The sequence below is a fragment of the Notechis scutatus genome, chromosome 15 (genome assembly GCF_049901735.1).
Source record: "Notechis scutatus isolate UNSWTSFEM ecotype Mainland chromosome 15, rNotScu1.2, whole genome shotgun sequence".
Lineage (NCBI taxonomy): Eukaryota > Metazoa > Chordata > Lepidosauria > Squamata > Elapidae > Notechis > Notechis scutatus.
This window is the reverse complement of record NC_142023.1, coordinates 1,005,359-1,031,144: the sequence shown is the minus strand read 5'-3', so window position 1 is coordinate 1,031,144 and position 25,786 is coordinate 1,005,359. Positions and strand designations below refer to the sequence as shown.

At 49.9% G+C, this 25,786-nt stretch overlaps 1 protein-coding gene across 2 annotated transcripts in view; it reads right to left on the bottom strand.

The window, feature by feature from the left end:
- The window catches only part of COL5A1 (collagen type V alpha 1 chain), a 264,470-nt gene that overhangs the window by 67,279 nt on the left and 171,405 nt on the right, over positions 1-25,786 (bottom strand). For both annotated transcript variants that reach the window (XM_087943851.1, XM_087943852.1), the window contains exons 25-34: positions 24,737-24,790; positions 21,639-21,683; positions 19,040-19,093; positions 12,660-12,704; positions 10,980-11,033; positions 7,604-7,711; positions 6,665-6,718; positions 5,366-5,419; positions 1,969-2,013; positions 1,133-1,186 (exon numbers count right to left, since the gene is read on the bottom strand). In XM_087943851.1, coding sequence (XP_087799977.1) covers positions 1,133-1,186; positions 1,969-2,013; positions 5,366-5,419; positions 6,665-6,718; positions 7,604-7,711; positions 10,980-11,033; positions 12,660-12,704; positions 19,040-19,093; positions 21,639-21,683; positions 24,737-24,790 — 567 coding nt within the window. The remainder of the gene's footprint in view (positions 1-1,132; positions 1,187-1,968; positions 2,014-5,365; positions 5,420-6,664; positions 6,719-7,603; positions 7,712-10,979; positions 11,034-12,659; positions 12,705-19,039; positions 19,094-21,638; positions 21,684-24,736; positions 24,791-25,786) is intronic.

Sequence of the window (25,786 nt, the reverse complement as noted above, 5' to 3'; positions counted from 1 at the left end):
TAGGTTCTCCCTCTTGAGAAGGGGGCTGGACTAGATGACCTCTAAGATCCCTTCCAATTTTGTTATTCTATATACTATCATTAACGTCTCTGCCAAGACCCGGTAATTACATAAACATGGCACCCTGATGTGCATGGGAGTCACTGTGTGTCGGGCAACATATAAATTTAATAAGTTATGGTCGGTTGCACAGTCAGCCAAATGTTTAGACCGGCGTTGGCCTTTTATCCAATTATCCTTCCAAAGGCCCTGGGATAGGCAAGTATTCCTTGATGACATTAAAAGTATTGTTGGAGGATGTAACCTCTACTGAGCAAAGCTGCCTTTTGCAATTGACCGATGGGGCTTTTATCAATGTCCATATGGCATTCCAGTGGCCCTCCTGATGTTTGGGGATTGCACCCAATTGCATGCACATGTTACTACCAATACCAATAGTATTAGTATTAGTATTTGCCACAGTCGTTCTACTCGAAGGTCTTTGTATTTTGTAGTTTCTCCCAGTTCTTTCTCTTCTCTTCTGCGGGTCTCCAAGTGATTCTTATACTTACAATACTTACAAATCCTTACAAGCCAAGCCAAAGTGACTGGCAACTGGGGGGGGGGGGGGGGGAACGACCACACAGTGGTGAACTGCTCCCAGTTTGCACTGGTTCAGCTGAACTGGATGTTCATTTTACATCTGGTTCGCTGAACCAGTAATGGCAACGACTGGCTGGTCCCCCCTCCCTCTCCTCCCTCCCAGGAGTGCCCAGGTGGCCCGTTTTGGATCCCATGTAAGTGCAGAGGCTCCGGGAGGGCGAAAAATGGGTCTCCCGGAGGCTCCGGAGCCTGTGGAGCCCATTTTCGCTCTCCTGGAGGCTCGAGGAAAACCTCCGGAGCACGGGGAGGGCAAAAATGCCCCCCTCCACTGTGGTGCAGGAGGCCGACTAAGCCACACCACCATGGCCATGTGCACCCAACAACCAGGCAGAGAACAGGTTGCTCAAGATTTGCTGAAGCCCCTACAGTCACGTCCTCCAAGCTGAGTCACCCTCCCTCAATCTCCTTCTGCACGCAAAGGGAGGTTCAGGACTGGCCCCAGCACCGAACTGGCACCGAGAAGAGAGGGTTGAGGAAGGCTTGTCAGTACCTTTGGACCAGGTTTCCCTGTGATGCCTCGCTGGCCGCGTTCTCCTCGGGGGCCCTTGAGACAAAGAGACAAGGAGAAGGAGACATCAGGGTGGAAGGAGGAGGAAACGGGATGCCTTCGACAGCCTGACGTTCCTTTGGTCTCCCTCTGTCTCAGGAGACATTCGGCTTAGCATGGAAATCTGAGTCTAAGTTTGAATACATTTTCATGCATGTCAAGATGGGAAAAGTGTAACTCATCTACCCATGGAACAGGAGTTGCCTTCAGAAGTTGTGGGGGCTTCATCCCTGGAAGAAGAGACTGGGCTGCCACCTGTCAGAAATGGTGTGTAGAGTCTCCTGCTTGGGCGGGGGTTGGAGTAGATGACCTCCAAGGTCCCTTCCAACTCTTGTTAATCTGTTAAATCTGGGCTAAAGCTTTCCAGAAGAGGCTGGACTGCCATGGGTCAGAAATGGGGTAGGGTCTCCTGCTTGGGCGGGGGAGTTGGACTAGATGGACCCCCACAACACTGTTATTCTTCTATTTTTGTAGGCAATTTTCTGCTCATGTGAACCCAATATGCCTTCTCCTAATTCCTTGAGGTTGTACAACTGCCAACTTTGGGAAGGGCATGGAACTCACTTCGTAGCTACATGTGCCATTTCTGCATTCTGTGAAGAGTCGGGAATTTGAAGTGGGCAGGTCCTCTTTAAAAAGTGACTTATGCATCTTTGGGTCTGTCCCCCCTACCCCCGACTGCAGCCATCGACATGATTCTGGAGTGAGGAGGAGGAGGAGGAGGAGGAGGAGGAGGAGGAGGAGGAGGAGGAGGAAGAGGAAGATGAAATAGTTCTTACCGTGGGCCCTCGTTGTCCTCTTGGTCCCGGTTTGCCAGAGGTGCCCTGCGAACAGAGAGAAAAAGGGGCTGGGAACCTGCCTAAGACAGGACTAGAACTGAGCTAATCCAGTGCCTTAACTATAGGTAGCTCCTCGATTTATGACCACAATGGAGCCAAACATTCCTGTTGCTAAGTGAGACATTTGTTCAGTGAGCTTTGTCCGATTTTGTGACTTTTCTTGTTCTTGTTAAGTGAATCTGGCTTTCACCCTGGATGTTGCTTGTCAAAAGGGAATCAAGTGATCTTGGCACACAGCAACGGTCATAAATGTGAACTGGTGGCCAAACCTCTGATCATGGGAAGCTGCTAAGGTTGCAACTGTGGGAAAACATGGCCGTAAGTCACATTTTTTTCAGTGCTGTTGTTAACTTTGAATGGTCACTAAACAAACTGCTGTAAGTTGAGGTACTAGACCAATGTTGGTGAACCTTTTCGGCACCGCGTGCCGAAGCGGCAGCATGTGCAGGCAGAGGGGCAGCACCGGAAACCAGAAGAGCAGATCCCCGGGGGGGAGGGTGTGTGTGCATGTGCCACCTGATCTTCCGGTTTCTGGTGCACCTGCGCATGCAAAGAACAGCTGGCTGGCAGCATGTGCATGCTGGAAACCGGAAGCTCAGCTTCCCGGCGTGCACATGTGTGCTGACAACCTGCTCTTCTGATTTCCGGCACTCGTGCATGGCCAGCTCTCATGCGCACGCCGGAACCCGGAAGAGGACCCAGCAGAGATTATGCCACCTGAGGCTTCTCAGGAAACAACAACGGAATGAAAAAATGCTGGTGACTTTCTACCGCTGCACCGTAGAGAGTATCTTAACTTACTGAACGTGTGTAGGGTTTGCCAATTGCACAGTGGCAGATAGGAAAGCACTCCAGAGGGTTAATGTCATTGCCTAGGGGATCACTGGTTGCCCTCTCCCCTCTTTGGAAGAGCTTTATAGCTCCCGCTGCCTTAAGAAAGTTCAAAACATCCTTAAAGATCCATCTCATCCTAGGAACCCCTTTTTTGTTAACTATTACCATCTGGCAGACGGTAAAGGATAATAAAAACAAGCACAAATAGGCTGAAAAACAGCTTCTATCCCAGGGCAGGAGCTCTGTTGAATTCTGCTGTATAGGGCAATATTAATGCAATATCAGGGGTTTTCAGTTCAATGTGTGGAGTCATAATGTACACTGAAGATGGCATTTAATTTCGTGGTATGAGGTGCAATGACAATCAAGTAAACTAAATTAAACTAAGAGCAATGGGCAACGGCTGGTGTGCTCGGAGAGGTGGCTCTGCGTGCCATAGGTTCACCATCACAGTACCAGACCAAGCCAGCTCTAAACTTCATTCCAGTTTTCTGGCCTTTTATTCGGTAGCTCTGTCACTTTGACACGGCCGACCAGGTGGGACCACTTCCTGAATCTTTGGCCTGCCCCACAGCCAGGATCCTACCTAACCCCTCCGTCAGACCGATCACTTCATGTTGGCTTGGCTGCAGCCCATCCCCCAATATCCTCCCCCTCCCCATATGCGCCTTCACAACCATCGGGAGGGAGGGAACCCGCATTGCTCGTGTTCAAGAAATCAAAACTATGCAGCAGGAAAAATAATATATAGGGGGGATGAAAGAAGGAAAACACAGCCTTGTTCCTTCTCTTCTCAAACTGTCCATGGAATCGAGGCAGCAAAACAATTAACATGCTGAAAAACTATTTCCATCTCCAGCAGCCCTGCTGAGCAGGCCCGTTAGAAGCAATCTGTATTTAAATGAGATGAACAAAAGGAACTTGGATGCTGCTCTTCCTGCTCTTCCCCTAACCGAATATTCACTGTCAGAACTTGGATTTGCTCTGCAGTTCATTGTGCAAGCAGCTTGCTGAAGCCTTTGATCTTGGTTGATAAGAATGGCTTCCCTCCAGAAGTGGTGGGTCTCTTCATAACTGGACGGTTTACGAGAAGAGAATGGACAGCCACCATTCTGGAATTCAACTCTATTATTCTGATTCTGTTGTTTTCTGGCATTTAATGACCCTGTAATCTCTTGTGGAGTGGAGTTGGGGCAACTGAATAGAGCTGAGTGTTTACTGGCCGGATGCCCTTCCTGTCACCAATGCGGAATTCACAGCAGATCTATTCTCATTGGGCCCAGAGAGAGAAATATCTGCCTCTACCTAGGATCGAACTCACAGCCTCCTGATTGTGAGGTGGGAGCCGTACTTGTAGGCCACTGCTCCACTCGATTCTGATTCTGACTGATCTTCTCTAATTGCCAGAAATATGCTTAAAGTCATGCTTAAAGGACTGGGGACACAAAATCCCTTCCCGAAGCCGCCAGAAGTGGCCAGTTGGGTTGCACCTTGTTATCATTCTTACACCCTCCGCTCTGCCAGCCCCAAGGGCACTGATGAAACATGACCTTATTCTGAACATCTTCTTACTTTCTTCTCCTTTTTTCCTTTCAAAGTTGTTAATATTCTGGAACAAACCTATCTGGTATTGCAAATTTGGTCAGATATCCCTCCATTCTGTGCCCCTCCGGCAGATTCTGACATGGATTCATTCTGACGCACCAAGATAAGTTATTTTTATTGCAGGCGTTAAAGAGAAAGGAAAAAAGGGAGCGGCTACTGAGATTCTGGAGCGGAATCTGGGTCTACTTTATGGGTGGGAATTCCAGGTGGGATGGCCTCTGCCATCAAGCTTCGGAGACCCTCTGCAGACCCTTGTGCAGGAGTGGAATTCTACCAGTTCGGACCGGTTCCGTAGAACCAGCTGTTATGATTCTGCGCAGTTTGGAGCACCGGCAAATGGTGCCCCTGGCTGGCTCCTCCCCTCCCCGCCCGGTCCCTCCTTATCGTGCACGCGTGACATCGCTGACTGCATTCTCCCCCGCCCGCCCCGCCCAGTCCCTCCTTACGGTTATTTCTTTTTTTTTCTTCCTCCCAACGATCAGCTGTTCTGATGATCAGCTGTGCTGGGATCCCCTCACCCAGGAAGCTTCCTTGAGGCCCAGGAGGCCAAAAGGGGAACGGGGTGTGTGTGTGTATGCTGCACGCCCGCCCCCCCTCTCCCCCCACGCTCCATTTTGTGCTTCTTGGGCCTCAGGGAGCAAAAATGGCCTCCCAGGAGGCCTCCCTGAGGCCTAGGAGGCCAAAAAAAAAAGAAGAAAGAGGTGTTTTAGTTAAAAAAGTGTTGTGTTGCTTTGTGGGGTTTGCTTCTTGTTGGTTTTTGTTCTGTGGAGGCAAATCTATGCCGTGCCCAAACTTCTCCGTAGCATAAATAATCATTGCAGAAAAATGTGCACCCCAGAGAGAGCAACGGTCCGTGGAAGAGATCTCCCAGAAGCCCCAGACAAAACCCGGCTCTTACCCTTCCTCCTTTCTCTCCGTTGGCTCCCAGGAACCCCGGAAATCCAATGGAACCCTAGAGGAAAAGGAAGCAGAGGAGAAAGGAGATGGAGACGCAGCTGGAGAGGACATGACAGCACCAGCAACGGGACAGCTGGAGAGCTCAGTGCCCTGGGACCGTGGCTAGCTCTTTAGCTAGAACTCCCAGATTAAACAACGGTCATCCTTAGCTAGTGAACCTCGTGCCTGGAAGGAAGGAAGGAATACCTCGATGTCCAGCCTTCCTTCCATCCCCTGGAGTCTGCAGGCCAAATTGTCCACTCTCCCTTACAGACAAGTGGCAGTAGAGATGGTGGGGGTGTGGATGGCCGACCCTGCCATTGAGCCTTTGGGGATGGTTTGTGTAGCCAGGCTTGGATTGGAGAAGAAATGAAGGTGATAGCCAGGTCCTTCTGCAGAAGGTTGGGCGTGAGAGGGAGTCGATGGCCATTAGTGGCTTTGGGCTTGGTGACTTTGTCTCTCTCTGTGTCAGAGGGACCCTGAGATGAGCCTTGTGTTAATTCATAAAATATTTCTTTAAGCGTTGCCAACAGAAAGGGAGGGGGGGGGAAAGGGGTTTGAAAGAGCAGAGTGGCAGCTTGGAAATTGAAAGTGCATTCCATAAATAGTTTTTCAAAGATAGTAACTAGGTGACTGAAGTTTAACTGGAGAACATGATTGATGACTCTTGGCTATGGATGTGTCTCATTGGAGAATATGAATTATGTTATACCCAGGGGGTGAGGGGAAACCAGGGTCGAGGGTGACAATGAATGATGTGTCTCAGAGTCGGCTACACCCAGGCAATGCCGGACATGTTAACTCCCAACAAATCCTTTTGAAGTTTTGGGAGCACATGAATGCTGCCCATGTGCCTGGGCACAGACCAATGCCCATGCTGCTGAACAAAAGCTGGGGGTCAGGGGTTGCAGGGTCAGTCCCTAGGTGGATGATGGGGCCTTTTACCCACCACTGGGGTTTAAGGTTTCCACAAACTGGGGTCTAGCTGACTGTCCTTGGAGCAAAACCTCTTTTCTGCTCAGAAAAGGAGAAAAACAAATCTTTTTATTTCTTTTAAATGACTAACAGTAACTCGGAGTGCAATTCCCGCCCCCCAGCAAATTCAAATTGCAGATCAGAAGTTGCTGCTCATTAAGAAACAATCACAGCTTCCTTCTTGTTGGTTGGTTGCACAGAGTCTCGGTAAACTCAACCAGCAACTCACGTGGTTCTAACTCGCACACTGAAATGGAAATCTGTTTACGAAAAGGGCAAACGTTACCTTGGGGCCAAGTCTTCCAGGGTATCCAGGCAGGCCAGGAATGCCAAGCTTCCCCTGTGAAAACAAACGGAGGAAGAGGATGGAGGATGAGGATGGAAGAGAAGGAAGATGGAGAAAAAGCAGGACGTTGTTTCTGAAGAGTCATCACTGAAGTTTATGCTTTATTACTTATCGTTTTTATGTACCCTGAGAGTTCCTGCACCAAAGATAAATTCCTTGTGTGTCCAATCACACTTGGCCAATAAAGAATTCTATTCTTTTTTATTCTATTCTATTCTATTTTCTATTCCATTCTATTTTCTGTTCTATTCTATTCTATTCTATTATTGTATTACTATTACTATTCTGTTTATTCTAGTCTATTCTATCCCTTATTCTATTCTATTCTATTCTATTCTATTCTATTCTATTCTATTCTATTCTATTCTATTCTATTCTATTCTATTCTATTCTATTCCTTCCTATTCCTATTCAATTTATTATATTCTATCCCTTATTCTATCCCTTATTCTATTCTATTATCCTATCCTATCCTATCCTACCCTACACTACTCTTCTATTTTATTGTCCTATCCTATCCCTATCCTATCTCTATTCTATCCAATCTCTATTCTACTATTCTATTATCCTATCCTATTTCTATTTCTATTCTATTCTAAAGTTAATGGCATGATTTAGCAAACAGAAATGGCTGAAAGGAATATCAATTCATCCCTAAAATCCCGAGGCACCTTCCAGATCTGGGATTACATTTCCATCTTAAAGCCACAAGGGATGGTGTCACCAAGCAAGCTTCCATTTGCATCATCCTTGTACTGGGGCAAGCCTGCAGATGGATCCAGAGCCAGTAACCCAAACCTGAGCAAGATTCCACAGCTAAGGGAAAGCTGGATGAGGCATTGAGGTTGAGGAAGGATGGAGAGCATCAGGAACACCAACCTTTTCTCCAGGTGGACCTATTGGGCCTGGTTCTCCATTGGGGCCGCCACGGCCTTTTGGGCCTTCTGGCCCATCCTCGCCCCGTGGACCAGGAGGGCCAATTTCACCCTAGGAAAAATCAAAAACAAGATTACTATTTCTGCCTCCCCTCCTTTTTTTTAAACCTTCCTGTATTGGTATTAAAAACACCGATAACAAACCATCAGAATCAACGGAGAAGATGGCGGCATCCACGGAGGGGACCACAAAGAATCGTGAAGGACGAGAAAGGATGAGAGATGAAAAGGGCTGGCTGGCTCGGTTTAGCTTGGCTCCTGGGCTCTCTGGGTTTGTACTTGCCATGTGTTGTGACCAAGGCTTCCGAGACCGTAATTACGCACACGCTTATTTTAAAAAACAAGTCTTGTGTTATTGCAACGCTGGGAATTATTTTCATTCCCAGCCAGTACTGAATCTCAAAACAGTCCCTCGAGATAAGCACCCACCTTGCTTTCCTGTGAAGTGCTGCCAATAACAGAAGTATCAAATGAGCCAGAAAGGAAACCAACCGAAGTACAAAGAGCTTCAAGAATGAGTCTGAACCAAATGAACGACTTTGCTTCCTGCAAAGGTTTCGTCATCTTTGCCTGTGCTTTATCCCTTAGGGGAGGGGCAATCACCTCCCAGCCTTACTCCCGAGTCACCCTTTTTGTTCCAGCTGGTCTCGCCTGCTAGCAGCTCTGTGCACACGCGCACTGGGAACAGGCTCCCGCTGTTCCTCTGCCTCGCTGCTGCCAGACTCCAAAGGCTCTGGTGGCAGCACCCCACTCCCAGATGGTGCTGGCCCCATCTCTGCATTGGATGCCGGACCCTCGTCCGAGTCCTCTCCAGACTCCCAGACTGGTCCCCTTTCTTCCCGACTGTCTGATTCTGCTGCCGTCTGCACCAGCTGCCGGCGAACCCCAACACCGTGAGCCATGCACTCATCCAACAGGCTGGGTTTGCAGAACGGGCTGAACCCCCCCCCCAAAAAAAATACCCTAATCAAAGTTAATTTTAATCTGGGTACTATGCGCACAAAGCTACCAGGTCTTTGCTGACCTCAGAGACGATGCAACGTGAACAGAGCCTCAGAGTAGCTAAATTTTCCAGGCAACGGCCCACGATTTGCTCTCTGGGATCTAGAGGAAAGATCCATGCTAAGTTTCGGACAAGTTGAATGATGACATCATTGGTCCTTGCCTGCTCCAGATTCATTTTTTGGGGAAGAGCTGAAGAGTCTCCAGGCTCCTGCTGCGTTTCGAAGGAAGCCACTTCTAGGAAACCCATACTTTTAAAGGACCTCCTCTAGTGAAGAAGAGCAGGCCAAGATCAGGTGGACAAAACGGGCGGCTTTGCATGGCACCTGGAGGTCCGGGTTGCCTCTTGTCCCTCCTGGTCTTTCTGCCCAGTCTTCCTCCCCACACTGCCTACCCCCAATTCCTTGATTTCTAATCCTCAGAGTAATGGAAGTTCCCTGACGCCTACAATGAATCCCATACATTTTGCCCACTCCTGAGCTTGGTAAAGTCAAGAGCAGTTTGAGGACCGGAGGTAAAAGATTGGACCGAGTGTGGGAGAAGGATGATTTTCAAACCCTATTAACCCAAAGGTTTGTTTGCCCAGGCTTGGCAGCGCTCCTCCAATTTCCACAGCAGCCCCTGCCCTTTGCCAGAGGCCAACCTATTGCAGAAGACCCCCTTAAAAGCTTCTCAAGATACAAGGCACTGTGCCACATCGCCAGACACAATGCCCAGGTATAAACCGAGGACGAAAGCATTGTTTCTAGGACAGAGGGAGGGAGGGAGAGGGGGAGATAGGGAAAGAGTGAGAGAGAGAGAGGGAGGGAGGGAGGAAGAGAGGGAGAGGGAGGGAGGTGGGGGGAGAAAGGAGAGAGAGGACAGAAGAGAAAGAAGAGAGAAGAGAGAAAAGAAGAGGGAGGGAGGAGAGGAAAGAGGGAGGGAAGGGGAGAGAGGAAGAGAGGGAAAGAGAGAGTGAGAGAGAGGAAGGAGGGGGCGAGGAAGAGAGGAAGAAGGGGAGCAGGAGGGAGAAAGGAGAGAGAGAGAGAGAGGAGAGAGAAAAGAGGAGAGAGGGAGGAGAGGAAAGAGGGAGGGAGGGGGAGAGAGGAAGAGAGGGAAAGAGTGAGTGAGAGAGAGGAAGGAGGGGGCGAGGAAGAGAGGAAGAAGGGGAGCAGGAGGGAGAAAGGAGAGAGAGAAGAGAGGAGAGAGAAAAGAGGAGAGAGGGAGGAGAGGAAAGAGGGAGAGGGGGAGGAGAGAGGAAGGGAGGGAGAGAGAGAGAGAGAGAGAGAGAGAGAGAGAGAGAGAGGGAGGGAGGGAGGGAGAGAAATATCAGCTTCGTCAACAGCCCAAAAGACATACCGTTGGGTTTTGTTTAGAAGGCACTTGAATAATTTATGTGCTGGTGTTGTTTTGCATTGCACATGTGTTTTTCCAGAAAAGCTGCACAATCTCATTTTTTCCTGAAATGAAAATTTGCTCATTCTCTGCCGTGGCTGTGCCTTTTCCCATGCAGAAAGGAACTGTTCTGGTGTGAGCAAATCAAGCAGTCGATTTATGGGACCCACCAATAATTAGGTCTCTGGTTTTTTTTCTTTTTCTTTTAAAAAAGGTTGCATGGAGCTGGCTAAGTGATCCTCTTCTTCCCGATCCCAGGCCAAGAACAGGCCACTTTTGTTAAAAAGGGAACAGGCTACAATATCAGGAGTGGGTGGCCCTGACTGAACATGGAAGTGATTCTTTTATTAGAAGTTACTCATTGACACACCTCCCCCTCCCCAAATGATATATAACAACCCCACAATTAATGAATGGGGGGTAAGGCAGCCGAAATAACGTGCCAGAGGCAGCGGGGGCTGCTTGCATTTCCGACTTGCCCATGTCCAAATCCTGTGCCAAGCATGAATTTGGTCACTACGCAAGGAAGACTTTGGAAAGGAGCGGTGTGGGGGCCTAGAGGTGGGGTTCTTGCCTCCCAATCCGCAGTCTGTGAGTTTGACCCTAGATAGAGACAGGCATTTCTCTCTCTTTGGGTGGACTGGGAATATACCCGAACAAAACACTGTATTGGCAACAGGAAGGGCATCCGGCCAGTAAAACACTCTTGCTAGCTCCACCCAGTTGCCCAGACTCTGACCCTCAAGGGATTACGGGGTCATTAAATGAAGAGGATAAGGAAGACTTTGGAAGAGTTCCGGGAAGATGGGAAAGGGGTACCGTTACCAACTCAGAAGCCCAGCGGGACTCCTTGAGCACGAGGACCAACCAGAGACCTTTGGGATCAAAGAATCCTTGACCAAAGTTTTCATTTCTGGCCATGGAGGTGAAGTCCCGGCACTCACCCTGTCACCTTTAATGCCCATGTCGCCTTTGAATCCCGGGAAGCCATCTTCGCCCTGCAGGAAGATCAGAGAGACCCTGTTAGGGTGCACCACTCTCCCGCCTACCAACCCCCCTCAACCTCTTCAACCCTCCTTCGCGGGGCACAGACTGCCAGCCCTTGCTGTGTGGGGCAGACGGATCCCTGCTTTTCCCACTCCGACAAGAGAGTTCCCATGTCAACATTCAGAGCCAAGGGTGGACAATTGTTTTCCCCACAGACTTCCAGTTCTCCCATTTGCAAATCCTGGCTTTTGTGGTTTCACTAAAATTCTGGGAAATCACAGTTGCCATAATCCCATGAGATCTCGTGCGCAAAATAAATAAATAAATAAATTCAAATCTTGCCAACGTTTAGTGAGGCCTCCCAATGTTTTAGTAAGTTCAGTCGCTGCTAGAAGTGCTTTAATTTGGGCAATAGCTGGCTTCTGACTTAGGGGTCTCTATCCAGATGGAATCATGTCCAGGGGGCCTTGTGATTGTCAGGAAAGGCAGGCAATTTCGTGGGTGAGGCTTCTCTGGACCCAGAGAATATCTGAGGGTGCAGGTTTCCCAATGGACTGGCTTCCAATCTTAGAATTACCAGCCAAAATAGCTGACGGGAAAGGAGCTGCCGTTGTAAGAAACACCCTGTGTAAAAATAAAGTTCCCCCAGGAAGCGGGTGGTGTGCAACTGTATTCAGGGGACGTGACATAATGCAGCATCCGAACCTCTCTGCTCTGAAGGGAATTGAAGGGAAGATGGATTGTATAGATCAGTGGTGGCTAACCTTTGGGGCCTCCAAATTTGCTTACAGCCAGGTTGTAAGAGCAGCTCTGAATGCCGCTGCTGGGCATTTTCTGGGCAGCCCGGAAGGTGCAAATCAAAGGCATCTCTTTCCAGAACTGAGCTCACAGCCTCCCAGTGCAAAGGAGACCAAGGAGAGTATTTTGGAACCAAACATGGGATGAGGCCTGGGGGTATGAGGGCGGGGGGACTCTGTTGGTTAGGAGCTTCCCTCAGGCCTCTGCACATCTTTAAGGGGTCGAGAGGGTTGCATTTTCTTCTGGGGAACTCCCTACATGAGGCATTGGACACTTTTCAGCCCCTGAGCAACACTGTGACCCTCTCAGTACGGTGGCACAAAGGTGCGACAAGGGCATGAGAAGCCCCAGAAAGCCAGCTTCCACCTCTTTGTTCTTTAGCTTTGTACATTTCATTTTATTTTGCCCTGTTTCTCTTTGAACCTTTATTTTTTAAAAAAAGATCTTTATGCATATGCATATCCAAAAACATGCGTCTTTTTCCTAATGTATATGCAAGCCGTTTTCCCATGGAGAATGCGCTTTTTTTTTTTTTTTTTGGTACTTTGTTTCCATAAATCTGGAACTGCGTTTTGGCAATCTACAAAATGAAGTTTAGAATTCCCCACGAGGCAAAGTTGAAGCATCATTAGAGCAGAGCCTGTCCTGGGCCAACTAGGCTGCCTGGGCTTCAAGATTCTGCCCTTTCTGCAGGGATGAAAGCTACCGAGACGGAGGCAGGACCAGAAACCCGGTGGAATTCCTGCTTGTCGTGCAGCTGCAAACAGCCTGAACCTCACAGGGCAAATAGAGAACCCAGTGGAGGGAAAAGACGGGAATTCAAACAGAGGCCCACTCACCTTCTCGCCCTTCGTTCCTTTCAATCCCCGGATGCCGTCAGCGCCCTTAACCGCAAACACAACCACAAAAGGTGTTACTATCACCTGGAACATTGTGGGGGACCCTGAGATCGGGCAGGTTGTCTACTCCAGAATCTCTGCTAGAGAGGATGAGACCGTCACACGGAGGAGCCTGATCTGGAAATTGGGCAAAGGGGAAGCAGCCGAGTGGCACCAGCTGCCCAGCCCAGTTAATCCACCCAGCTTGGATTCCTCTCGGCCAGAGACAGATCCAGGTTGGCTGGTGTGCCCCACAAACACAGCTGGGTCAACTACTCTCTGCACTCTCCCTTCTGGAGCAGGGGTGTCAAACTCAAGGCCCGGGATCTGGCCGGGCAGAAGACTGGCCCACGGTGCAAAAGACAGCAAAAGACTGGCCCACGCTGGCCCTGACAGAAAGCTGCAGGAGGCCATCGCAGCCGAAAATGGAGCTTGGGAGCCCATTTCCACTGGCAAATTTTGCTTGGGCGACCACAGGTGCCCCCAACACAAGTGACCTTGAGCTGGCCATGCCCACCCTGGTCACACCCACTCCCCCCCCCAAGGTCAAACACAAACCCTGATGAGTCCCTCAATAAAATCGAGTTTGCCACCCCTGTTCTAGAGGTAGTATCTAGAGACCCTTTGTGGGGGAGCAGAAATTGGGGTGAGAGTAGAAGCCCTCCCTGTTTGGCCTTCCTGGGCACCAGAGAGAAGCTGCCCAATGGCGGCTCTTGCCCAGGCTGACCTGGCCTTCACGGAGCAACTCCTGCAGTGATCTCAAGGGGGTCTAAAAGTGAGAGGGTTGCGGGTTGGGGGTGAGGAGGCTCGCCTGCCTGTGGCCATCAAGAGGAAGCGCATGTGTGCAGTGAACAACGTACGATCATGTTTTCAGAAACCAGAACAGCCACCCTCCAAAGAAGACGGTGTCTAGTCTTCCGGGGCCCAAGAGGGTGGTCTTGGATGCAAAGGTGGTTGGATTTGGGTTGAAAATTAAGAGATAGAGGAGTTTGGCAGAGAAGGCTTGCCAGCTGGGCAATGAATATGTTTCTCCTTGGCTTTAACTGGACTCTTGACCTCACAGGAGACTGCTAGTCTTGGGTCAACATCCCCCTCCCAATCCATGCCTGGTTAGGGACTGTCCTTGGCTCAAGGGAATTGTCTGGTCTCTTTGCAGGCCAAGCCCAACTAGGTGAAGGAAGGTTGTGACTGGAGGGTGTGTGTGTGTGAGTGTGCGTGGTGCCTGCAGTGGTCTTAAAAGCAACAGGGAGGAATATGAGGGTGAAGGTTCATTCTCCAACCTTGTGGGCTGGTGGTTTATCCTATCTGCCGCCAGCCCCTCCAACAGCCGAATCAGAGGAGGAGGAGGAGGAGGAGGAGGAGGAGGAGGAGGAGGAGGAGGAGGAGGAGGAGGAGGAGGAGGAGGAGGAGGAGGAGGAGGAGGAGGAGGAGGAGGAGGAGGAGGAGGAGGGGAGGAGGAGGAGGAGGATGTGTTGTGGGAGTCAGGGTCAGCATCTCGGCAATCTGAGAGCTCCGAGGGGGAAGGGGGAGTGAAGATGGCAGTGAGAGAGAGAGAGAGAGGCGGAGCCTGGGCTGTCCGTCAGCCCTCAGGTGGAGAGTCAACAGCCCCCAGGTCTGGAGGTGGCTGATGAGAAAGAGGAGGAACAGTGCCTGAGGCACGGGTGCGCAGAAGGCAGAGGAGAGGAGAGCAGTGGAAATCTATGGGCCGGTCCTTGGGAGGGAAGAGCCACTGCTGCTAGCAAAGCCGCCCCCCAGCTCTGGGTATAAAAGGCAGGGGGCAAAGATGAATAGGTGTGGCCGACGACTATTCATCTTCTGGCTGGACAAACTTGTTAGCCTGCGAGAGAAACTTTTTGCTGGGGCTGCTGATACTCCTAAAAAAGGAATTTTTTGAGTTCCCTTCAGAGGGTTTGTCGTATTTGGGGAGCTGGGTCAGAACAGCTGGCTTCCCGGAGTTTCATGACCAGGCTAGATAACATCCTCAGCCGAGTTTAAGGGAATATCCCTTGGGCTTCAAGTGATTCTTCAGGTCATACGAGGCAGGATAGGAGAATGCAATGTTACTTGCTCCTCGTGTGATCCCTAAGGGGCATCGTTCTCTACCGGTGTGGGCAGAGATCTGCCTTGCGGGGCGCCTCTTGTGCAGGGGTGGGATTCAAATGTTTTTGCCACCGGTTCAGTGGGCGTGGCTTGGTGGGCGGGCTTTGCGCATGTGCACACACTTTGCATGCACAGGTGCACCAAATGTGCACTTTGCGCAGGCACAGAGGCATTTGCACAGGCGCAGAGGTGTTCTAACTCACCTCCTGCAAGCCTGCACAGTCCCGGTTGCTTCAGCAGCTGCCGCGCAACGCTCTCCTGTGCCGCGCAAAGCAGCTGCGCTTCAAATTCAGCAGATAAAGGTGAGTAAGGGAGCCCAGGCGGGCGGGGTGGGCCCGACAGCCGAGCGGCGGAGAGAACAAGTTTGGTCTCCACTGCTCATCGCTGCTACCGGCTCATCAGAACCAGGCTGAACCGGTAGAATACCACCCCTGCTGGAAGAACAGTTAAGTTCTTCCTGATCCGAGGTATGGGGGGAAAACCCTGCAGGCATGGAAACTTCTTAAAAACACCACAGCCCTTCAAGACTTCAGTCGGAAGCAGTTCTGACTCCAGACAGGGGTGGGATTCACATTTTTTAACAACCGGTTCTGTGGGCGTGGCTTAGTTGGTGGGCGTGGCTTGGTGGTCATGTTATTGGTTGGGCGTGGCCAACTCAACATCACTCACATTGAGGCACGCATCTCCTCGCCTGGCCTCTCATGACTGTGGGGATGCTGCAACAGTCATAAGTGTGAAAAAGGGTCATAAGACACTTTTGTCAGTGCCATTGTAACTTTGAATGGTCACTCCACACAAGCAAAGTACCAGCAAAGGAGGAGAAATAACTCCAGAGACGTCCCTGAGACAGGAAGTCTAGTCCTGCCAAGAATGTAATAAGGATTAACGGAGAGGCAGTTTCTGTAAGCAACGCCAGAATGTTTCCTTCCTGCCTTCCTTACAGGATTAGGCCAGGAATTTCTTCTAACAACCGGTTCTCCGAACTGCTTAGAATATTAACAACCGGTTCTAGTGAATAGGTGAGAACTGGTAGAATCCCACCCCTGACTCCAGACCTCCAGCTGGGGAAGGAGACCAGCCTGTTTCAGCTAGTGGAGGTGCTATCTAGAGGCAGTGGTCCATTTTGAATATTCTGGAGAGGATGTTGTCCATTTGAGATGATCTTTATGGGGGTCCAGAACTGGCCAATTTCCATAGCAATGCCCAAAACTGCAGATGGCTTCCATCCAACCAAGAAACAGGCCAAGGCCAATGTTTCCCTGAGTGGAGTTTGGCTGTTCCCTGTTTCTGGTTGCTCTTGATGGCTGGCAGGGGGTCCCCGAGTCTGGAAAAACTCAAGAGCTGCACCCAGAGGCAACATGGCCTCAGTTTGCAGGTGCAGTTGAACCCCCTTGCCAGCTGCTGTTCCTTTAGCTTTCCCAAGATCTGGAGGGCAGGCCAAACCAATTGGCCCACAAAGGCAGGTGACACGACAGAAATGGAGGGTGTGTGTGTGTGTGTGTTTATGTGTGTGTGTGTGTGTGTATGTGTGTGTGTGTGAATCTGACTTCTCTTGCACTGAAAGGAATAAGTAGAGAAAAGTCAAAGTTCCTACATCTTTTTTAGGAAACGTTTTTCAAACCAGTAGCAGATTTGATGCTCAAGTGGGCGATAGCAGAAAAGTTGCTTCTCCCCATTTGACTTTCTCCTTTTATCTGGCAGTTCTAAATTACCTATTTTCATGAACTGGAAGCTTAGTAACAATGTCAGCCAATGAGAGCTGAGTTGAGGGCTGAAACTTAAAGAGAGAGAGAATCTGGGCCTGGTTTATCTCTCTTCTGTGCTCAGCTCTAAAGTGAAAGAGAAACTAACTTGCTTGCTTGCCTGCTGAACTAAAGTGAAGCCCGGGTCTGTTTCTGAGCTCCTGAATTGCTGTTCTGCCCTGAACCTACCTGTAACATGTCTGCTTCTGTTTGAGTTGGCTCCATGTTGGAGAAATCTACAACTGGTATTGTAAAATTTATTTAATATGTTTATAAAGAAGTTAAATGAAGCCCCAGCCATCTGTGTTTACTATTTATGCTGCAATAATCTGAACATTTTTCATATCTCGATTTTGTGTGGAAGGTTGTTCAGATTGCGTGTTTAGCCGCAGCTGCCAGTTTTTCACATTTTCTTCCCTAGCTATCAACATTATGCACATTGATAAATATTGCAGAAAGGGCATTCAGAGTGCACTGGGAGGGAGGGATTTTAAAACTGCACAGAAAGAAAGAAAGAAAACTTTATTTGACTCTAGGTGCTAAACAGGTGTAGGGGGAGGGAAAGTGGCTGCTGGTGAAATGCCTTGAAAACAAATCCAAGCCCCTTCACAAAGCAGCCACTTCCCCCACCACACCTGCGCATCAGGAAACAACAGGACCTCCACATTGCTTTTAAAATGGCTTCTTGCAGCATCAAGGTGGATTTTTATGGTTGGGGGGAGGGGGGGGGGAAAGAGCCTAATGATTTGAATGCTGAGACGTTCCGTTCGCCTCCCACTGCTAGAATCAGGTTTAGGCATTCTTCCAATTAAGTCAGGTTTGACCTGGAAAGGGAAACTTTTGCAGCAACCTGGGCGCAGAACAGCAGGAAGGATCCATCTGGTCCCTCCCAGGTGATGCTCCCTGAACGAATCCCTGGGAATTGGGGAGGCCACGGGGCAAGGCAAGGGGAGGGATGGCTTCTGGCTGGAGTTGAAGAGAGAAAAGCAGGCACGGAAGCTTGTGGGGCAGAAGGAGAAAAATGAGAGAGAGCCGGGGACCCACTTCATTCCCCCAACACCCTTTCTCAGCCTTGGCTGGATCTTCTCAATGCTCCCCACACGGGATGACATTTCATGCCAAGGACTTCCTGGGCCAAAAGCCTGGCATTTAAAAATTTTCAGCCAAAGTGTGTGACCGAGCCAGGCAGGGCATCTCCCCCAATACAGTGAATGTCAGAATCTGATTCCGAGGGGGAAGCCGAGCAGCCGACAGGGAGTGGAAGCGTGGCTCCGGTGGCTGTGGAAGAAACTGGGGAAGGGCAAAGTCCAGCTGGGCAGAGCAGGGGAGAGGTAGAGCAAGGCAGAGGGAATTCAGAGGAAGACCCAGGCCCACCCCCTCTTCATCCTAGGGCATGCAGGGAGGAACAGAGAAGGGAGCAACATGAGTTGCATGGCTTATGGGGAAGGAAAGGGTCCTGATTCCCTTCATTCAATCATAGGATACAAATGGGAGTTTGCGCACAGCAACTTGTTGGAAGCAAATCATGAATTATCTGGTATCGCCCAGGTTTATCTGGGTTCCTGGCATCTTCCCAACTGTGTGTGTTTTGTTGGCCTTTGAAGTCTGCAATTCCTTCTCCTGCCCTGTCCAGTTAATTGCTGCAGCGTGGTTTGTGTTGGTTTTTATTTACAGTTTATATGTACTTTGTTTTCAGACTGAATTTCCTCCATTTAAAGACTGTTCTTGGGAGTTTTTTCTCCAGCCAAAGGGAACTGGACATTGGGGGCAAAGTTGGAGGTATTAAAGGGACTTTTCTTACTTATATGACTGGTTGCCTTTGTGCCACGCCCCTTTGGGTCATCACAACAAGCAACAAAGGCTCGAAGTTTGAAGCACCCAATGCAGCTTCATTCAACATCCCAGGGTGGCAACAGCTGGGCGGCCCAGGGATGCTGACCCCTCATTTACAGCCGTGAAGAGTTCAGCTTAGATGCCGGTGTGAGAATCTCTGTCATTCGCTCAGAAGCCATTTCAGAGCTGTTCCTTCCACTTACGACTTGGTGGGCCCTTTTCCACTGTCTGCTCTGGCCAAGGAGAGAACCAAATGAAGCGAGGAAGATCCCAGGGCTCAAGTGGCATGGAAGACGTTTTTGATGAATGGTGGGGGGTGTCAAATTGGCCACTTCAGCAGCTGGTGAGACTCTGCTTCTTTGTGTCTCCCGATACTAGGGGACCCATTGCTTGCAAATATCCCTAAAGCGTGTTCTGCTCCACGGGGGGGAGGCCTGGATGCCGGGCTAGACGAAGCGCCCCCCAGCAGGACTTTTTTGAAGACCAGTCCCCAGTGTCCTAGCCAGATTCCTGGTTGTCAAGACCAGTTCCCATGAAGTGAGTCAGCGTTCAGAGTCACAGCCAGGCTCAAAAAGACTCGTTTCAAGACCCCCCCACCCCCAAAACCTTCCCATAGATGGGGGGGGGTGCCCTTAAGGGCCCCAAGACAGGACTCCCGTTGCTTACCTTCACTCCACGGGAGCCAGGATAGCCAAGTGTGCCCTGAGGGCCAGCTGGACCCTGTGATCAGAGGACAAGGAGGGAAGGGGAAGAGAATTCCGCCATCATGAAATGCTCTTTGAGGGAAAATAGGATGTTTACACCCCTTCCTGCCATAAAACCAGCGCAAGGCTAGCCTTGCACGTAAACAAAACACCCAGGCTGGGTATATGACGTTATGCCCAAGCCAAGCCCCATATTGCTCCTGAGGACGTGAGGGGCTGCTTCACACACCCTGAAGAACAGGGGCTCGGCTGCTAAAAGCAGCGGTTAGGGTTAGATAGAAGATAGATAGAATGCTTTGTTGGCCAAGTGTGATTGGACACTCAAGGAATTTGTCTTAGTGCAGATGCTCTCAGTGTACATAGAAGAAAAAATGACATTCATCAAGAATCATAAGGTGCAACACATAAGGTGAAAATATCTACAGACCCCTCACATCCCAGACATAAACTGTTTCAACTCCTACCCTCAAAACGACGCTATAGAGCCCTGCACACCAGAACAACTAGACACAAGGAGAGTTTTTTCCTAAACACCATCACTCTGCTAAACAAATAATTCCCTCAACACTCTCCAACTATTTACAAAATCTGCATTACTATTACGATTAATCTTCTTATCATTCCTTATCACCCATCTGCTCTCACTTGTGACTGTTTGACTATGTTTGTTGCTTGTATCCTTATGATTTATATTGACTGTTTCCTGGTATGATTTGATTGTTGATTGTACCCTATGACTATCATTAAGTGTTGTACGTTATGATTCTTGATTCTTAACAAATGTATCTTTTCTTTATGTATACTGAGAGTATTTACACCAAGACAAATTCCTTGTGTGTCCAATCACACTTGGCCAATAAAAAAAGTATTCTATGCCTAAGTATTCTACAATTTATATTGACTGTTTCCTAGTAGGATTCGATTGCTTATTATTATACCCTATGACTATTATTAAGTGTTGTATCTTATGATCCTTGACTATTGACTTCTTGTATCTTTTCTTTTATGTACATTGAGAGCATTTGCACCAAGACAAATTCCTTGTGTGTCCAATCACACTTGGCCAATAAAAAAGCTATTCTATTCTATTCTATTCTATTCTATTCTATTCTATTCTATTCTATTCTATTCTATTCTATTTCTATTCTGTCTCTGTGAATTCTGTTCTGAATTCCAGCTGCAGTTTGTTCGATTTGAATGGTTAAAAGATAAGGCATGAATCTTCTTTTTTTTAAATGAGGCCTCTTCTGATTCCAGTAAACTAAAATTATTAGGGCTACAACTGTCATATTTCCAACTGCATCTTTGCGCCTTATCTTAAGAAGATGCACCTATTCTTTAATATTCTGTTCCAGGGAAGGATCTCCAGCTCAGAAGGGAGGGAGGGGTTGGTCCCATTTGGGTGGGGTGGGGGAGATAGTGCAGCTCTCCCCAACTACCCCTCCCTCTCAGCTACCACTAACATACATCATTCTGGTGTGATCCCACACATGCTTTTTTGGTGGGGGGATTTAAGCCTTGCGGCCCAGAGGTCTCTCCAGCCTCCTCTGAAGCCAGAACAAATCGAGGAGCCCCCTGTGTAGAGCTCAGGATGACTTCAGGGGAAACTGGCACAGAAGGCAGCACCTGGGGGTCCACAGACAGCGGGAAGCTCCCTGCTGCTTACTAAATGACTTCCAGAGCAGCTATGGACGTTGTGATGGATGGCAGATTTTCAATTTGGTGACACTGGAAAACTGGTCCTTGTGCAAAGCCAGGAGGGGGTCCCCCCCAAGCAGTGAGGCAGCTGCAATTTCTCCCAATCTCATCTCCCCACAGCCCACCATCTTGGTGAATGTCAACTTCAGTAGGCAAACGCCACTAGGCATGACTTTCTTCGGCAAAACTGGCTCAAGGGAAGAAACCAGCAACTACATCTTTCAGTGGTCTTTGCCCCTCGCCCCCAAGGGGTGAGAGGAGGGGGTCAAACTTCCAGTGATGAAGCGCCCACAACTTCCAAAGGCAACTTCTGTCCCATTGCCTGTTCTCCCAGTCAGGAAATTCCTCCTTTTTTCCAGGTTGAATCTCTCCTGGATCAGTTTCCATCCATTGTTCCTTTTCTGGCCTTCGGGTGCTTTAGAAAATAGCTTGACCCCCTCCTCTCACCCCCTGTTGAGGGCAGTGTATGGGGACAAGGTTATTGTTGTGACCTCAAGAGCAGGGGTCTCCAATCTTGGCCACTTTAAGACTTGTGGACTTCAACTCCCAGCTGGCTGAGGAATTCTGGGAGTTGAAGCCTGCAAGTCTTAAAGTGGCAAAGGTTGGAGACCCCCGATCTAGACCAGGGTCCAAATGGACCCATCAGGTTCCCTTCCGATCCCTGTTTGTAGTTGTGGATCTCCAGAGGCTTCCTCCTCCTCCCCCCACTCAGAAGAACCACAAGTTGTGGTGTCGGGCTGGGTTTCCCCTCCCTGCACGCCCAGGCTGGTCGATGTCTGATCTCGCTCTTTTCTGCAGCCCCCTTTTCTAAGGACGGCAGGTGGATGAATGCAGAGGAATGGTGGGGTCGCAAATCTACCTACCTGGCTGCCCTTCTCGCCAGGAGGCCCTTCTTTGCCAGGATGGCCCTGTAAGCAAGGAAAGATGAAGAAGATGAAGAACAGATTAACAGAGTTGGAAGGGACCTTGTAGGTCATCTAGTCCAACCCCCCACCCAAGCAGGAGACCCTACAGCATTTCTGACAGATGGCAGTCCAGTCTCTTCTTGGAAGCCTCCAATGATGAAGCTCCCACAACTTCCAAAGTTGGTTGATTGGTCTCACTGTCAGAAAATTCCTCCTTATTTCTAGGTTGAATCTCTCCTGGATCAGTTTTCATCCATTGTTCATTGTCTGGCCTTCGGGTGCTTTGGAAAATAGCTTGACCCTCTCCTCCTCTCTGGGGCAGCCCCTCAACTATTGGAACACTGCTCTCCTGTCTCCCCTGGTCCTTCTCTTCCCTAGACTAGCCAGGCCCAGTTCCTGCAACCGTTCTTCGTATGTTTGAGCGTCCAGTCCCCTCATCATCCTGGTTGCTCTTCTCTACACTTTTTCCAGAGTCTCAACGTCTTTTTTATAGTGTGGTGACCAAAACTGCATGCAGTACTCTAGGTGTGGTCTTACTCAGGCTTTACAGAGTGGTATTAGTACCTCCCTTGATCTTGATTATATCCCTCTGTTGATGCAATTTAGGATTGCATTGGGGTTTTTTGGCTGCTGCTGCACACGGCTGGCTCCTATTTAGCTGGTTGTCCACTCAGATTCCAAGATCCCTCTTCTCCCAGTTCCTGCTATTCAGCCAGGTTTCACCCAGTCTATATGGGTCCTTTGGGTTTTTCTTGCCTAAGGGTAGGACTGGGCTGTCTGTTCTTCCTGCCTTAGGCCTGCTGGCCAAGCTTCTCTTCCCCCTCCCAGCTGGCTGCCCTTCCAGCCCTGGGTGCCCTCCCCTCTCAAGGGGCTCCAGCAGAGCAAGCACTCTGGGCTGGCTGTCTCTCTTGGAGAGTCCGATGGCCTCGGCTCTCCTATTCACCAGGAGGCAGACAGAAAGTCCTCTGATCATCAACAGGACGAAGGCCCCAGGTCCAGGAAAGGACAAGAACAGAGGTGGGGGTCCTTCTGGGTGAGGGATGCTCCATCTAAGCATGGATGGGGACCACAAACCAAGCCTCAGGAATGCATCTCTTGGCAGAAACCTTGGCATCTCTAGGAATCAGCTTGGCTGAGCACCTGCCAAGGGCTGCGCCTGCCAGAAACCAGACCGGCCCGCCCCCCCCAGCCTTCCAGCTGCCGCTTCTCCCAATTAACATGAAGAGCAGAAGCGAAGAGATGGAATTGCAGCTGCAAAACCCTTGCTGTCTTTCCGGGGCTGTTTCTGCAGGCTGGCCCACGAGAACGGAGGTCAACGTTCTGGGTCTGCCAGGATTTGAACTGGCCCAGGCTGCAGGGGAGGCCCTGAGGGTATTTTTTCTGGCTCCCTCCCCCCTCTGAAAGCCTCCCTCTCTCTGTGGGAGTCAACCAGGCATCCGTTCAGATCTCTGATTAATGCAGGCAGATGCAAGAGAGGCACAACCCACAAATCTTCCTGGCAGAAGCCAAAACTGGAGAAGGATGGGTTCCCAAGGACGTTTATTTACAAACCAAGGATTCCAGGCATTTGGGTGGAATTTTACAGCCATCTAGCTCTCTTGATTGAGAACGATGCCTGCAGCTCTTTGCAAGCAATGCTGGTTTGTTCGTAGACAAATATAATGGAAGGGTTGGAAGGGACCTCGGAGATCATCTTGCACACCCCCTGCCCAATGCAGGAATCCAGTGGAGGCAGGAAGGCAGGGAAGAAAGACAGGAAGGAAGGAAGGAAGGCTGGCAGGCAGGCAGGCAGGCAGGCAGGAAGGAAGGAAGGAAGGAAGGAAGGAAGGAAGGAAGGCAGGCAGGCAGGCAGGCAGGCAGGAAGGCAGAAAGGAAGGAAGGAAGGAAGGAAGGAAGGAAGGAAGGAAGGAAGGAAGGAAGGAAGGAAGGAAGGAAGGAAGGAAGGAAGGAAGGAAGGAAGGCAGGCAGGCAGGCAGGCAGGCAGGCAGGAAGGAAGGCAGAAAGGAAGGAAGGAAGGAAGGAAGGAAGGAAGGAAGGAAGGAAGGCAGGCAGGCAGGCAGGAAGGCAGGAAGGAAGGTAGGAAGGAAGGAAGGAAGGAAGGAAGGAAGGAAAGGAAGGAAGGAAGGAAGGAAGGAAGGAAGGAAGGAAGGAAGGCAGGCAGGCAGGCAGGCAGGCAGGCAGGCAGGCAGGAAGGAAGGCAGAAAGGAAGGAAGGTAGGAAGGAAGGAAGGAAGGAAGGAAGGAAGGAAGGAAGGAAGGAAGGCAGGCAGGCAGGCAGGAAGGAAGGAAGGAAGGAAGGGCAGAAAGGAAGGAAGGTAGGAAGGAAGGAAGGAAGGAAGGAAGGAAAGGGAAGGAAGGAAGGAAGGAAGGAAGGAAGGAAGGAAGGAAGGAAGGAAGGAAGGAAGGAAGGCAGGCAGGCAGGCAGGCAGGAAGGAAGGAAGGAAGGAAGGAAGGAAGGAAGGAAGGAAGGAAGGAAGGAAGGAAGGAAGGAAGGAAGGCAGAAAGGAAGGAAGGAAGGAAGGAAGGAAGGAAGGAAGGAAGGAAGGAAGGAAGGAAAGCAGAGGAAGGAAGGAAGGAAGGAAGGGAAGGGAAGGAAGGAAGGAAGGAAGGAAGGAAGGAAGGAAGGAGGAAGGAAGGAAGGAAGGAAGGAGGGAAGGAAGGAAGGCAGACAGGCAGGCAGGCAGGCAGGAAGGAAGGCAGAAAGGAAGGAAGGTAGGAAGGAAGGAAGGAAGGAAGGAAGAGGAAGGAAGGAAGGCAGGCAGGCAGGAAGGAAGGAAGGAAGGAAGGAAGGAAGGAAGGAAGGAAAGCAGGAGGGAGGAGAAGATCAGAATAAGAAGGAAGGAAGGAAGGAAGGAAGGAAGGAAGGAAGGAAGGATGGGAGGAGGGAGGGAGGAGAAAAGGAAGGAGATCAGAATAAGAAGGAAGAAAGAAGAAGTCAGAAGTAGGAAGGAAGGAAGGAAGGAAGGAAGGAAGGAAGGAAGGAAGGAAGGAAGGAAGGAAGGAAGGAAGGAAGGAAGGAAGGAAGGGCTCCTGTAGGGATCTCATAACAGAACTTACCGGGGGACCATCTGCTCCAGGCATGCCAGGAAGGCCGGGTTTCCCCAGGGGACCCTAAGGGAGAAAAAGTCATTTTTGCAACCACAAAACAACCACACTGAGCTTACCACTTTGCCAGTTATGCTCTCGGCTGTCAGAAACTCCTCCTAGGAGCCAGGACCTGGGCCCTCCCTCCTCCTTCCCAGGAATCAGCCCTTTGAAGCCTCTTGGATCAAGTGCTGCCCCTCCCAGGGAGCCCACTCACACAGCCAGGGGGTCTCCGTTACCTCCGGCAACCTAGCGAAGCGCTCACCATAAGCCAGTGCTCTCCATCGCCTTCTGTGGGAACTGAACTGAACTCGGCTCAGGTGCCCGTTAGGTAAGACTCTCTGACAGGTATTGATCTGTTTGCAAGGGCTTCCAGCTCAACTTGAGATGGGCAGAGCAGGAGTGCAGAAGCCGCCCAGGCTCTCCTCTGCTCTCTGCCCATTCAAGCCCACCCGTGGGGGCTTCTGGAAGAGATCCAAGTAGCTTTGCCCAGACGATGAGGCTTTGCTGGACGGCCTTAATAATGCGGCCAACTCAAATGCCTGGACTGGCCCTGGGCATATTTCCAGCACCCACCCACCTGCATTGTTCTGACCCAGGCTTCGTCAAATGTAATTAAACACAAACTTTTAAAAGCAAAACCTATTTTATTACAACCCTGGGAATTACTTTCATTCCCAGACGGAACTAATTATAAACAGTTCCCCCCAAGATAAGCACACACCTTTCAATGTTGTGGAATGTTGCCAAAAACAGAAGTCTCCAATTATCACAGAAACCAACCGAAATACCAGAAAAAAACCAACCAGAGCTTCAAAGGGGACTCGGAATCTATCAAATGACTTTGCTTCCTGCAAAGGTTTCGTCATCTTGGCCTGACCTTCATACCTTATTCATTCCCAGCCAGTAATGAATCTCAAACAGTCCCTCGTGATAAGCACCCACCTTGCTTTCCTGTGAAGTGCTGCCAATAACAGAAGTGTCAAATGAACTAGAGAACAAGCCAACCGAAGTACAAAGAGC